The sequence below is a fragment of the Papaver somniferum genome, chromosome 11 (assembly GCF_003573695.1).
Source record: "Papaver somniferum cultivar HN1 chromosome 11, ASM357369v1, whole genome shotgun sequence".
Classification (NCBI taxonomy): domain Eukaryota; kingdom Viridiplantae; phylum Streptophyta; class Magnoliopsida; order Ranunculales; family Papaveraceae; genus Papaver; species Papaver somniferum.
The window spans coordinates 102,074,154-102,086,217 of NC_039368.1; the positions used below are offsets into that span (position 1 = coordinate 102,074,154).

General features: G+C 34.8%; 1 protein-coding gene across 1 annotated transcript; it reads left to right on the forward strand.

Annotated features, from left to right (window-relative positions):
- The first annotated feature begins 9,761 nt into the window (after positions 1–9,761).
- LOC113325399 (40S ribosomal protein S17-4-like) lies at positions 9,762–10,526 on the forward strand. Its single transcript, XM_026573590.1, has one exon. It carries the CDS (start codon positions 9,874–9,876, stop codon positions 10,321–10,323), a length of 450 nt encoding a protein of 149 aa, XP_026429375.1. The 5' UTR covers positions 9,762–9,873; the 3' UTR covers positions 10,324–10,526.
- Positions 10,527–12,064: the final 1,538 nt, after the last annotated feature.

Below are 12,064 nucleotides of genomic sequence, written 5' to 3' on the forward strand. Positions count from 1 at the left end.
TCACTTATTTCCACACAATTAACTGGTAATATAATGGAAGCAAGGATCGTTCTCACGAAGAGCATGGAGTTTAGTTGTCAAAAAGGTCACAAATGGGGGGTTTTGGTTTTTAGATTTCAAAGTAAATAAACAAAGCAATTGAAAGATTAAGTTGTAAGCAATAGAGAGAGAGAGAGTTGATCGAGGAATCCTTCTTCGTTACTGAACCGTCACCAAGTTATTATATCAATCCATTCATCCTTAGTACGGATTATCACCAACCGTAGAAAAGCAGCTAGATCAGTGCTATCCCATAAATCCCTTAAGTCACCGGACACGGAAGTTCTCGACTACCAGATTCTATTTAACTAAGCCACCAAGTAGTAGATCACTCAATGTGTAACCCAATCAAATGATTTAAACTCTATGAATTTATAGATTGATCCTACTAGTTAGACTCTTAGATCAAGGTCCACTTTTTAGTGTTGTTTATACACACAATTGCTCCACAGAATCCCTCTGCAAGGTCTCGTGTTTTCTACTTGTGTACGATTTATTCGACCCTATTACTTATCTCCTAACTCGATACTAGCATTATATTAAATTAACTAATCAATTCAGTTGGCCACCTAAACGATCAACCAATCAATCATAAAAAAAAAATTAGTATGAACAAACGATAATCATATGAAGAACTTCAAAATAGATTAATATAATAACTCAAATCTTGTCTAGAACTTAGAATTCATCATCAATAAATTATGGGTTTAGATACTCATGGATGTAGGAGCATCCATATTAAACATATAAGAAAATTAAAGAGATATCGTTACGATTGATGAGAACCGCTCCGAAACCCTAGCTTCGTTGTTGTTTCTCCTCTCCAAACTTGCAAAGTTGTGTAAAAGATATTTTATTAATGTTTGAGAGGTCCTATTATATAGTTTTCAAGATATCTAGGTATTAGAATCTATCCGGGACCAAGTTTCCTTGATTTGGAAGTCAAAATACATCAGAAGGGACCCAATAGGCTTGTCTCAGTCGGCATTGTCGAATTCCCCAATGCAATACTGAAAGTCGGTGTCTAAAATACACCTTCTCTGCCCGAAATACGTCTACTTTCGGTATTTCTTTACCAATGACGAAAGTGGGGGTCTAAAATACATCATCTATGCCCGAAATATGGTTACTTTCGGTATTGCTTTATCAATGCCGAAAGTGGTGCTGTAGATTGCCATTTTTCGTCTCAACTGTTTTGGCCGTAACTTCTTCGCCCGAATTCGGAATGACCTCATTATTTCGCTGTTCTCTTTATAATTGAATTCTCTTCAATACGGTGATAAGAAATCCCGAATTTGGATGAGTTGAACTTGGTCTTCTAGTCCTTCTTATGGTTTCGACCTTCTTTGCTCCTTTTCGTCGCACTTCTTTCATTTCTTTCGGCTTTAGACACTTGGATCTTTGGAAAACTTCACTTTATAGCTATTTTGCAGCCTTTTCCGTTGTCTTTGAATGATTCACCTAAAGAAACAAATAAAATGGAAAACAAGTGTAATACGAGGATAATATGCAAGAAATCTAACTAAAACAAGCATGGAATTAACACTAAAATCATGTGAATTATGCACTTATCAACATGGAACATGATCCAAGTTATTTTTTGAATAAAGAAGGTTTGAGATCAGACCTAGTTCACTTTAGAAATGGCCGGAGAAAGACCACTATGGACACTGAAGATTCGGTTCTCAATGAGTGCAGACAGACCTGTAAGAAAGCATTATATGACATATAAAAAAACATAAAAGATGAAATCTAAGGCATCTTCAAAGTTCATTTTAAGATCAGTCCATTAGCATAACAAGCCAAAAATCTCATAATTGGGATGGTAAAACAAGCCACATTTGTCCTTTTTTAATGTTTTGTGAGTTTACTTCAATAAAGAAAGTACAAAAATCTGAAAGATGGTATGCTAGTTTTACTGGATAAATATTCACCACATAACAAGCACAATACTCTTTGAAAGTATTAAACCTTAACCAGTTAAACAAGTATAACATACGGCAAATCAAATGAAATGAAATTAAAGGTATATCCATCTCTGTCAAAACTCACATTTTCATCGTTCAAAACCTCTTGCACTACTCCTACATTTTGTTTAGACGGCACAGTTCCGTTAACTCCCTGCAACCAACAACAACACATTCAGCGACAATTAATCTAAAGCTTAACACAACTTCTTTAATCAAAATGTTCCACACATAGACGCAAAGAGAATCTGACTGTTGATATCGATATTTGGTTTCTCATGTACGGGGATTACTGGAGCTCCATTGTTTTGTTCTTTGATTTTTTGACTGACGTTGGCCATTATCCACCTATGCTGCATCTGTTTCAAGGCATTTGTCATACTCGTCCACCTCTTCTTCTGCCGTTAATAAACCAATTGAATTTTAACACCCAAATTCAAAACTTACAACTACACCAACTTCAAAAGAGAGATTCTCAAAAAGGTTGACGAATGTTCATTTGAATCTTGCAACTTCACCACCTTCGTTGAGCTACACACCAGCTAATTATGAACCACCACAGACAATCAGAGTCACCACTATCTCTATCACCAATTCATCATTCCAACCAACCAGAACCACCACAATCGATCAATTTACACAGTAAAATTGGTTTTCAGAAAATTCAAAACAAAAATCCATCGATTATTTTCTATCGAATCGAATCACATCACCATCTTCAATGCCAACATCGATCACCAATAATTCGCATACTTTGCTCAAAACTTGATTTCAAAACCTAAAAAATTTGATCTCGATTTCTTTTATATGATTTTAAGAATTATTAATTATATAAGAAGAAGAAGGTTTCATTTATTGTTGATATGTCTCGATTGTCCGCGGCGAAGGTGGGAGAATTTTGAAAGGTGGTGACGATGGAGATGCTGGTGGTGGTGGTGGTGGAGCGATGGAGATGGATGGTTTGCTGCTAATTAGAAATGAAGAAGAAAAAGAAGGGGATAGATAAAAACGATAGATAAGAGGACAAATTTGGAACCAATAAAAACCTTAATGGACCCATGATGGGCTTAGGGATGAAGAGGAACATATTTATTGTGTACTAAGGATATTTGTGAAGTCCATCAGAAGTAGGGACAATAATTCAATCTATTAAACTTGATTATTCCATGGTCCCTTGTCTTCTAATATAATGCCACTCAAGTTTGTTCGAGGATAGACTATTACAAATCTTGTGATTCAAATAAATAGAACTTTGATCAATAAACATTAACAAACTCTATTATGTGTGTATTGATCGTCGGAAGGAATCAATTTGTTTTGTGCAACAATTACTTTGAAGAGTTGAAGACTTGTTCCTTTTTGTATCCTAATCTTTGTGATACTTCGTGAACACTTGATTTTCTGGGATCCAAACAATCAGTTCGGTAGATATAAGACTTGTTGTAGAGAGCGAACAAACTGTATAGTTGATTTTCCTTGTAGAGTTTCTTGGATAGATCTTGTTCACTGAGATGGATTATTTCTATAATCTTTGTCTTGGTTTGATCTTTGACTAAAGGAGTTTATGTTGATTAAACAAAAGATCAATTATCTTCAATTTTATCTATGATCATTGTAGGATTTGAGAGATATAAAAGTAAAGTGGTTATTGTAAAAATATTTGTCCTTTGGTGTTTCGGGTTACGATCCAAATGAGTTGAGTGTAGAAGTCTTCACAGCATGTAAAACGACTTAAGATGGTGGACTCTGTCTTGGGATTCATGTGCGTAGACCAGATTAGTTGTAGGCGCGTGCAGGAATACTGAAGAAACTGAGTAACTAAGAGTGGTTTACTTGGTATCAACTATATGAAGTTACAATAGTCAATTTGTATAGTGGATTAATTATGAGAATACTCAAAATTGGACTAGTCCAAGAGTTTTTCTACCATACAATTTTCCTCGTTAACAAAATATTTGTGTGTTTGTGTGATTTACTTTACTTCCTCCATGATATTGTTCATCTTCATAATAAAGTAAATACACTTGTACGTTAATTCACTTAATATTCGATCCCATAGTTGGTTCAGTTTAGAACTTGTACTGTATAGGAAGTTACATCTTGTTGAAGTAATATTTTGGTAGTTATTGTTTCTGTAAGATAAATACAAGGTATGTCTATAGTAGTTTGATACTAAAAGATTATGGTGTACTTGGTACTTTTGTCATTTCAGAAACCTTGTTGAAATGATATTTTGGCTGTTATTGTTTCAGTAAGTTATACAACGTATGTCTGCATAGGTTAATATCAAAACATTGTGGTGTACTAGGTACTTTCGTCATTTCATAATAATTTTGTATTATCGAAGTTGCATATGGGTAGCTGAACCTGAATTTAATCCCTGACTGGTTTCCTTTGAATTTTGCACATCTGTAAAAGATTGTTGGAAAACCAAATTTGCAGTTGATTAGTAAACTCTTATAATCATCAAAACAACAATGTTTTTTTAACTTATTTTACTTTTACTGCAAAATTTATGAGTCTGAAAATGATATGAATTTTCATAGTAAGAATCAGAATCTTGAAGAATACTGGAAAAGCAAAATAAAAAATAAAATGGATCATTCAAGCTAACACGTATATGCCACAAATCTTTGTTTACATGCATTGTCAAGGGAAAAGGTATACACTAGAAATGTGATTTTGTTTTTCAATCTCATATACTCTATTATGGAAAATACATTTGATCTAGGTAATTGTTTGTAAAGATAAACAATGAATGCTTAGGGGGATCAATCATGTCATGTCAACTGGTTAATCACCGACTCGCACAATTCATCTTCGACTGGTTTCAGATATCCGTTTATATTAATATAAAGGTTGTATAAATAACACCATTAACATCAATGCGCACAACAATTATCTTTAAATAAGATACTTTGGTTAAAATTTATGATGTGTAAACATTGAACAATTAAAAAAATACCATATCTCAAGTTTGTAATTACCTTTTTTTCCATAGTCTCCTCGTATCAAATATACAATTTAGATTTACGTGCGTGCGTGCACAATTAGATATACAAAACAAAACTACTTAAATCAAGCAATATAATTCTCAGTAACCAAAAATCACAGAATTTATGTGGTTGGAAACTGCTTACTTCCACGAGGGCGTGGAAGTTTCACCAAGATATAATTTTTTTACTTCAATGCCCATCATATTTTGATAATCTTCGATCTCGCGGCATGTTCATCTTTATTAACCGCCATACTTTTCCATTTACACTTCCCTAATGTCTTTTTTTATTAACATCATCCTGTCAGATCCAACGATGAGCAATTGTCTTACCACGTATCCGAACCTTCTGACATGGGTCATGTCTTCCCAAAATAAAGTGTCCCTAATTTTGTTTCCCCATCTATATTGCCTCGGTATTAGATAAAGTAAAAATGGTTTGATATGGTGTGTTGAGGAGTCACATGCTTTGCTAGGTCGTATTAATGTTCGTGCAACCATATTTTGAGATTGCGCCATGCTTACCACAAGTATTTGGTGCCCACAGTTTTTTCTTTTTCTTTCATATTATGACAGGTGCTGAATATGAATAATATCTATCGGTATGTCGCTATCTATGCCACATTTACTTAACTCTTTTTTCAGTTTACTTCACCTTTATATTGCTCTCGCCTTGAAACTTGCTTCAGTTAATGATTGGATATTTTTTGACTTTATAAAAGTTTGTGTTTTCAAAGAACAATTTTTAATACCTTTTTCAACTTCTTTTAACTTTCTCTGAGGCTTTTTCTTAATTTCCTCTAGAACTTTCATATTCTTCGCTCATTCAATAATGTAAACAAAGGTTTTGTGTTTTTCTTCTCTTTTCTTTGTTCTTTTTCCATTATGTCGACCTTCTTCGGAATGTATGGTCATGAAGGTAGTGGTTCACGTAGAACTCAAGAAGATGAAGAACCTCGTAGGTTTAGTCTTCGCTATAGTCAATATGGTGTTTCACCTGGCCAGATGGATGATAATGCATATTATGACTGAAGAACACACAAGATATACTGAAGCTTGTCACTTGGCCAGATTCCTTGCCAAAAGAATAAATAATAGATAACAAGTGGTGTATCTCTGAATTTTTGCACCACGAAAACAATGTTATCGTTTGCAAAAAAAAATAAATATATATATCTGCTTTCTTTGACACCATGAATAAAGGGGAGTCTTTAAGATTTTCATGACACTCATGAGAAATCTTCCATACAAATAGTAAATAAATATGGAGAAAGATCATGATCACCTTGGCGGAGGCCCCAAGAAGAAGAAAAAGGTTTGCAAGAAGATTAATTGAGAAAATAGATATAAGTTGTTAGAGCACTGCTCGGTCGAACTCGCAAGCGTTGCTATCTCAAGCTTGTTTATCAAGTTTAGTTGATCAAAACTATATACTTGATTTCTAATCTACTTATAGCTATGTCTCGGAATATGATAGAATGTTTAGTTGAGCTTTAGAATTCATGGCGTTCACCAATTGAAGAAGAATATCTACTAAGGATCTTAGAGTAACTTCATCAACAAAAGGTACGTGAAGACTAAAAATTATGTATCACTCAGAAGTCTATTATATTCTATCTTCTAATGATACTAAGTCGTGTATCTATATAGACTTTGTGTTATACACAATTGAAAATTCGAGCTGAGTATATATCGTATATCTATTTCTCGAAATACAAGTTGGAAGCTTTATAGATTTATCTTAAGTTCATCATACACTTGAAGAGTTTAGTTGGAAACAATTTATTTGTTGGAAACTATATATTAAATCAAGATGATCATGTGAAAATTACCTTGAACATCTTACATGATTTGTGTGAGACAGTCATTTGATGTTAGCTCGAGAAGTTTCATATTGATCAATTAATCACTTGGAAATTACTTGAAGCTAGTGGTATCTGTAAGATTACCATTGTCGTCTTCCAAGGATGTTCCAATGATTAAATGAGAGTTTAAGAACTACCACCAATGTCTGGTTATAACACAGTATGCGTACCTAGTATGCGAACTGTGAAGTGTTAGTTTAGGTCCGGAACTCTTGTTTGCGTACTCAGTATGCGAACGGGTTTAATTGTGAAAGGTCTGAAATCGTAGTTCGCGAACGGCTAGACTAGCCAAGTCCGGAACTGTGGTTCGCGTATTCAGTTTGTGAACACAATGTGTAGGTTCTAAAATCGGTAAGTATGAAAACTCATACTCGTGAACTCAGGTTCATTTACGAACTAAAGTCCCTGGAAAAATTAATGAATTAAGGTGAACGAACTTGTTTCGCAAACTGTGGCATTATGTTCATGAATCGGTTCTTGTATAAATATTTTGTACGATACCGATTTTGTTTCAAATTGTTCAAGAATATTTCTATGAGATAATGAACATTTGAACAACTCTCGTGAGACACATTTAGATTCGATTGATTATCTGTCATGATTGATATATCACCATATTTGACCTAAAAGTGTTAGATGAATATGGCGAAGCCAAAAGTGTTCATATGACTAACTTCGATTAACTGTTATTGAGCCAACTTGATATACACGTTTAGGTACGGTTACCCATATCTAAATATAGGTATATTTCATTTGTGTGTACCAAGCTAAGACCATCTAACAATGGAGATTAATTGCTTAATTTTTAAGCAGACTTAGCTTGAATCTTAAATCAGGAGTTCATCTAACGGTGAATATCAATTGCTTTGTTACTAAGCTATCTTAGCTTTTATTGTAAGCAACCCTGATTTGAAAGACCATATAAGGGAGAACTCTAGCATCTGGGAAACCTAATACCGACACTTCCATGTTTCCTAGTTACAAACTAAAGTCGATTCTACATTAACCTGGGTTTTCCAAAACCATTATTAGGTTAACGACTTGAAGACTTCATTTGGGATTCGTGAAGCCAGGTCCAAGTATTTTACTCTGTATTTGCGTATTCTGATCTTACACTTTCTATCATATTGAGTTTAATCTTCTCTAAGGTTTTCTCGAGATTTATCTCTGATAGGTAATATACAAGAAATCACAAAGTTCTTCGTCTCAGACTTTGTGGTTATGCAATAACTTCTTCTACCACCATATAGATAAGTTATTGTGAGGTGACTAATATTTCTAGGCTGCTCTTCGGAGTATAAGACCTGATTGTTAGTTGGTTCCTTTCACCTTGATCTTTGAATCAAAAGACGAAACAAAAAAGAATAAAGGATATACATATCTGTGGGAGATGAATTTGTTTATTAGTCTTCGACTTTGGGTAGCAACTCTTAGTTGTGGGTGAGATCAACCAAGAGAATCAAGTGCGCAGGGTCTTGCGAGATTCAAGAGGCGTAAAGAACGCGTTTATACCTTAATCGGTATGAGACTTGGTTAGGGCTCAACTACATTCCAGCCCGAAGTTAACTTATAGTAGGATAGTGTCTGTAGCGGCTTAATACAGTGTGGTGTTCAAGTATGGACTAGGTCCCGGGGTTTTTCTGTATTTGCAGTTTCCTCGTTAACAAAATTTCTGGTATATGTGTTATTTCTATCCCGCATTATATTTGTTTATATAATTAAAATATCACAAGTTATGCATAGTTCAATCACAGTTGATAAATCTGACCTTGGTTGTTTGATATAACTTCATTGACACTTGGATATTGGTCTTTGGTAGTTGGTACCATCCAAGTTATTCTCATATCAATCAGTTTCACAGATTTCTATCTAGTCGATTTACTGATTGTATTGGAAAAGAGATAAAGCTCTTTGATATAGTTATTGATTGAGTCTCACTTTTAAGTTGGTGATCTCGGAAATATATTGGAATTTAGTCCATACAGATTGTCAAACGAAATAATTGGGTGTGGTTATTATACCCTCGCGTTTTCATAAGTATTGTGCTAATTCTTGAGAAATAAAAAAAAATATTACTAGAAAAATCAAAATATTTAAGAACATAAAAAAGAAACGACCATTCTATGCAAGCAAAAAATTTCAGCATATCAAGTTAGATAATCGATTTTCCTTCTTCTGCTTCTTTTTCTTCTTCTTATAATCTACCAAACAACAGATTTGTTTCCTCTCATTGGGTGGAAACTCCTTTGAAAGATGTTAATGACAATAAGCGTCCGAATTTTACGGGATAAATCCAACTCTAGGCCATCACGATAAAGTCGAATTCACACCACAATACAAGTCTTGTAATTTCATTTCAGGTCTCCCTATCCCAAAGTTAATACACTATCAATTCAGCTTAGGAACACGCAAAATGCTTTGTAAGAGAGCTACTTCTACAAACGTTTTAAAAGTTTCCGATTAATAAAAATTTGAGCTTCACCACATCAATGAAGGAAATGGAGAGATCCCCTACTCTTATAGCCTGCTTGGATGTCATTTCAGAAGTAAATTTTTGACTTCTAAAAGTAAAAAATCGGAAATTAATTTGGATACACAGTTTCAGAATGACTTTTAAAAATAAAAGCACTTCTGGAGATATCTGGAGAAACAGAAGCAGAAACACTTATATTTTTGGTATCCAAACGGGCTAAATCCAAATACCGTCCACTGTGTGTTTGCCCTCGTTAAAATAGAAGGTGCTCTCAGTAATAATTAAGACCCTCCATCCCGTGAAGAGAAACATTTAGGGATGCATTCCTGATATTCATAAATGAGGTGGGTAAATATGTAAATACCGGAAATTTTATTTCATCCCTAAAAAAGACTATAAAATTAGAAACCCTAAAACAAGCCCTTCTCTTCCCAAGCTTGCGCCTCCTTCCATCACTTTCTTCAGTCTCTCGTTGCAGAAGACCTCCATCACTTTCTCAAGGGAGTTGTAGCAGCAGCAGCAGCAGCAGCAAACATGGGGCGTGTTCGTACCAAAACCGTGAAGAAATCCTCTCGTCAGGTTATCGAGAGGTACTATTCAAGGATGACTTTGGATTTTCACACTAACAAGAAGATCTTAGAAGAAGTAGCAATCATTCCTTCAAAACGTCTTCGTAACAAGATTGCCGGTTTCTCTACTCATCTCATGAAGAGAATCCAAAGAGGACCAGTTCGTGGGATTTCATTGAAGCTTCAGGAAGAGGAACGTGAGAGGCGTATGGATTTCGTACCTGAAGAATCAGCTATCAAGACCGATCGTATTGAAGTTGATAAGGATACTATGGATATGCTTGCTGGTTTAGGTATGACTGATCTTCCTGGTGTTGTTAAGGTTGAGCCTGCTGCACAAGATGGTCCTAAGTTCGGTGGTGGTTATGCTGGTCGTGGAGCTGGTGGACCCGGTGGTGCACCAAGGAGATACTAGAGAGCTTGGTTTGATGGGTTAGTAGTCTTCTTTGTTCAGGGTTTTGTTTTTACATTTTCATCAAGTTTTGGCATAAGATGTTGATTACGGTTATATTTTGGAAGTTTAAGAACTAAAATTGTAGTTGGTTTAATGGGAATCCTTGAAGCTTTTTACTGGATCTTATTACTGTTCTTAATTGGTGAATGTTTCATGCTTTTCTATATCATGCTGATGTTTGATTTATGCTTTAAATGATTGTTGGTGGATTTAATTTTGATAGCTAAACTCATACTATGGTTGGTTTGTTGCTAAGTGAACAATGTGTCTGATTAGGGTTTTGTTGTGGGATCTTATGGTTTTGTTATTAAATAAACCATCAGTTTGTCTTACAATGTGGAATCCTGTGTTTTTGTACCCAAATAATTTGTTTGTTTGTTTAGGGTTTTCGATATATGTTTGTGATGAGTTCTTGGTATTAAAATAGGATAACCAAGATTCGAAGTAGACACAGAAAGCTGACTCTGTTTGCTACTTACTTCAGTTGTGTTTAAGTGTTCAACTCTCCAACAATGTGCTACTCTAGTATCCTATTACTATTTTTAGTTTGTTTATAACTCTATGCGGGTACAAGAAGGATTTTTTCTTTTCTTTTCTTCGTACTTCCTGCGCAAACAGTTGATACCAGCTGATTTTTTACTTCTTTAGTCTATGGGGGATTTAATATTTTTTTTAGCATCAAGTTGTGCAAGTGTTCATTTTGATTTGTGAGGAACATAGTTGAAAGGTTTGCTTATGTTGATACAGTAAATGAACATTGTATGTGTATATATCAGGCTCCCAGTTCCGTGAAAACTTCTCACATGGAAAAGTTATTGAAGCCCCATTTCTGCTTATTCTGACAAACAAATTTAAAACCTGACCAGTGAGGAAAAATGAACAAGTTCGTTCCTCAACACCAAAAATTGTAAGTTTCAGAATGATTCAGGAACAAGTTTATCAGTCACCTGTGTACAGTGTAGTCTAAACATACCAATCTCCAGCCTGTTTTTTTTATTCAAAGCTGTAATGATTCAATATCCGTGGTTTTTGTTAAGATCTAGGTGAAGTGGTTCATAGCTTCATACGTACGAGGTGTTCTTATATAACCACAGTGAACGTCTTCTTATCTTGGTTTATGTTCTCCAGGTCCACAACCATAGTTTTTCTACGAATTATTCTGCCTCTTCTTATGAAGGATTAGGATTAGTGAGTACTAAACAAGAAACTAGAAATGAATGGTCATTCTTAAGTTGTGTATCGGGAAGTAGGAACATAAACTAGAAAACTCATGGTCATACAGCTCAACTATCTTTAAATTGGGAAAATTAGTTCATCAACTTATATCCCCTAATCAGCAAAATGGTTCTGCCGCTAGATTTACAAACCTCGAACCATTTTTGAGCTGTACATACCAATCAATGACTAAATTTTCAGTGCGACTCGACTGGAAGTAATTCCCGAATGGCATCGATTGGATATATCTATCTAAGGAGATAAGCAGTACTGTATTCCAACTTGTAATCAAGGAAGTTAGGATCGAAGGAATATGCATTTCCACATTCAAATGCATGTGCTGTTTGACATCCTAGAATCGGTGTATGAATTTAGGGCTGAATCGACTGTACCACATAGGGCGGAAACATCCCATTTGTGTTATCCTGAGGTGTCTCATTTCATATAAATACCGACACAAACCAGAGCAGTGGATGTTTTCTGAATT

What these genes read in the sequence shown, in the direction of transcription:
- LOC113325399 (XM_026573590.1), top strand. Translation starts at nt 9,874, where the DNA reads ATGGGGCGTGTTCGTACCAAAACCGTGAAGAAATCCTCTCGTCAGGTT.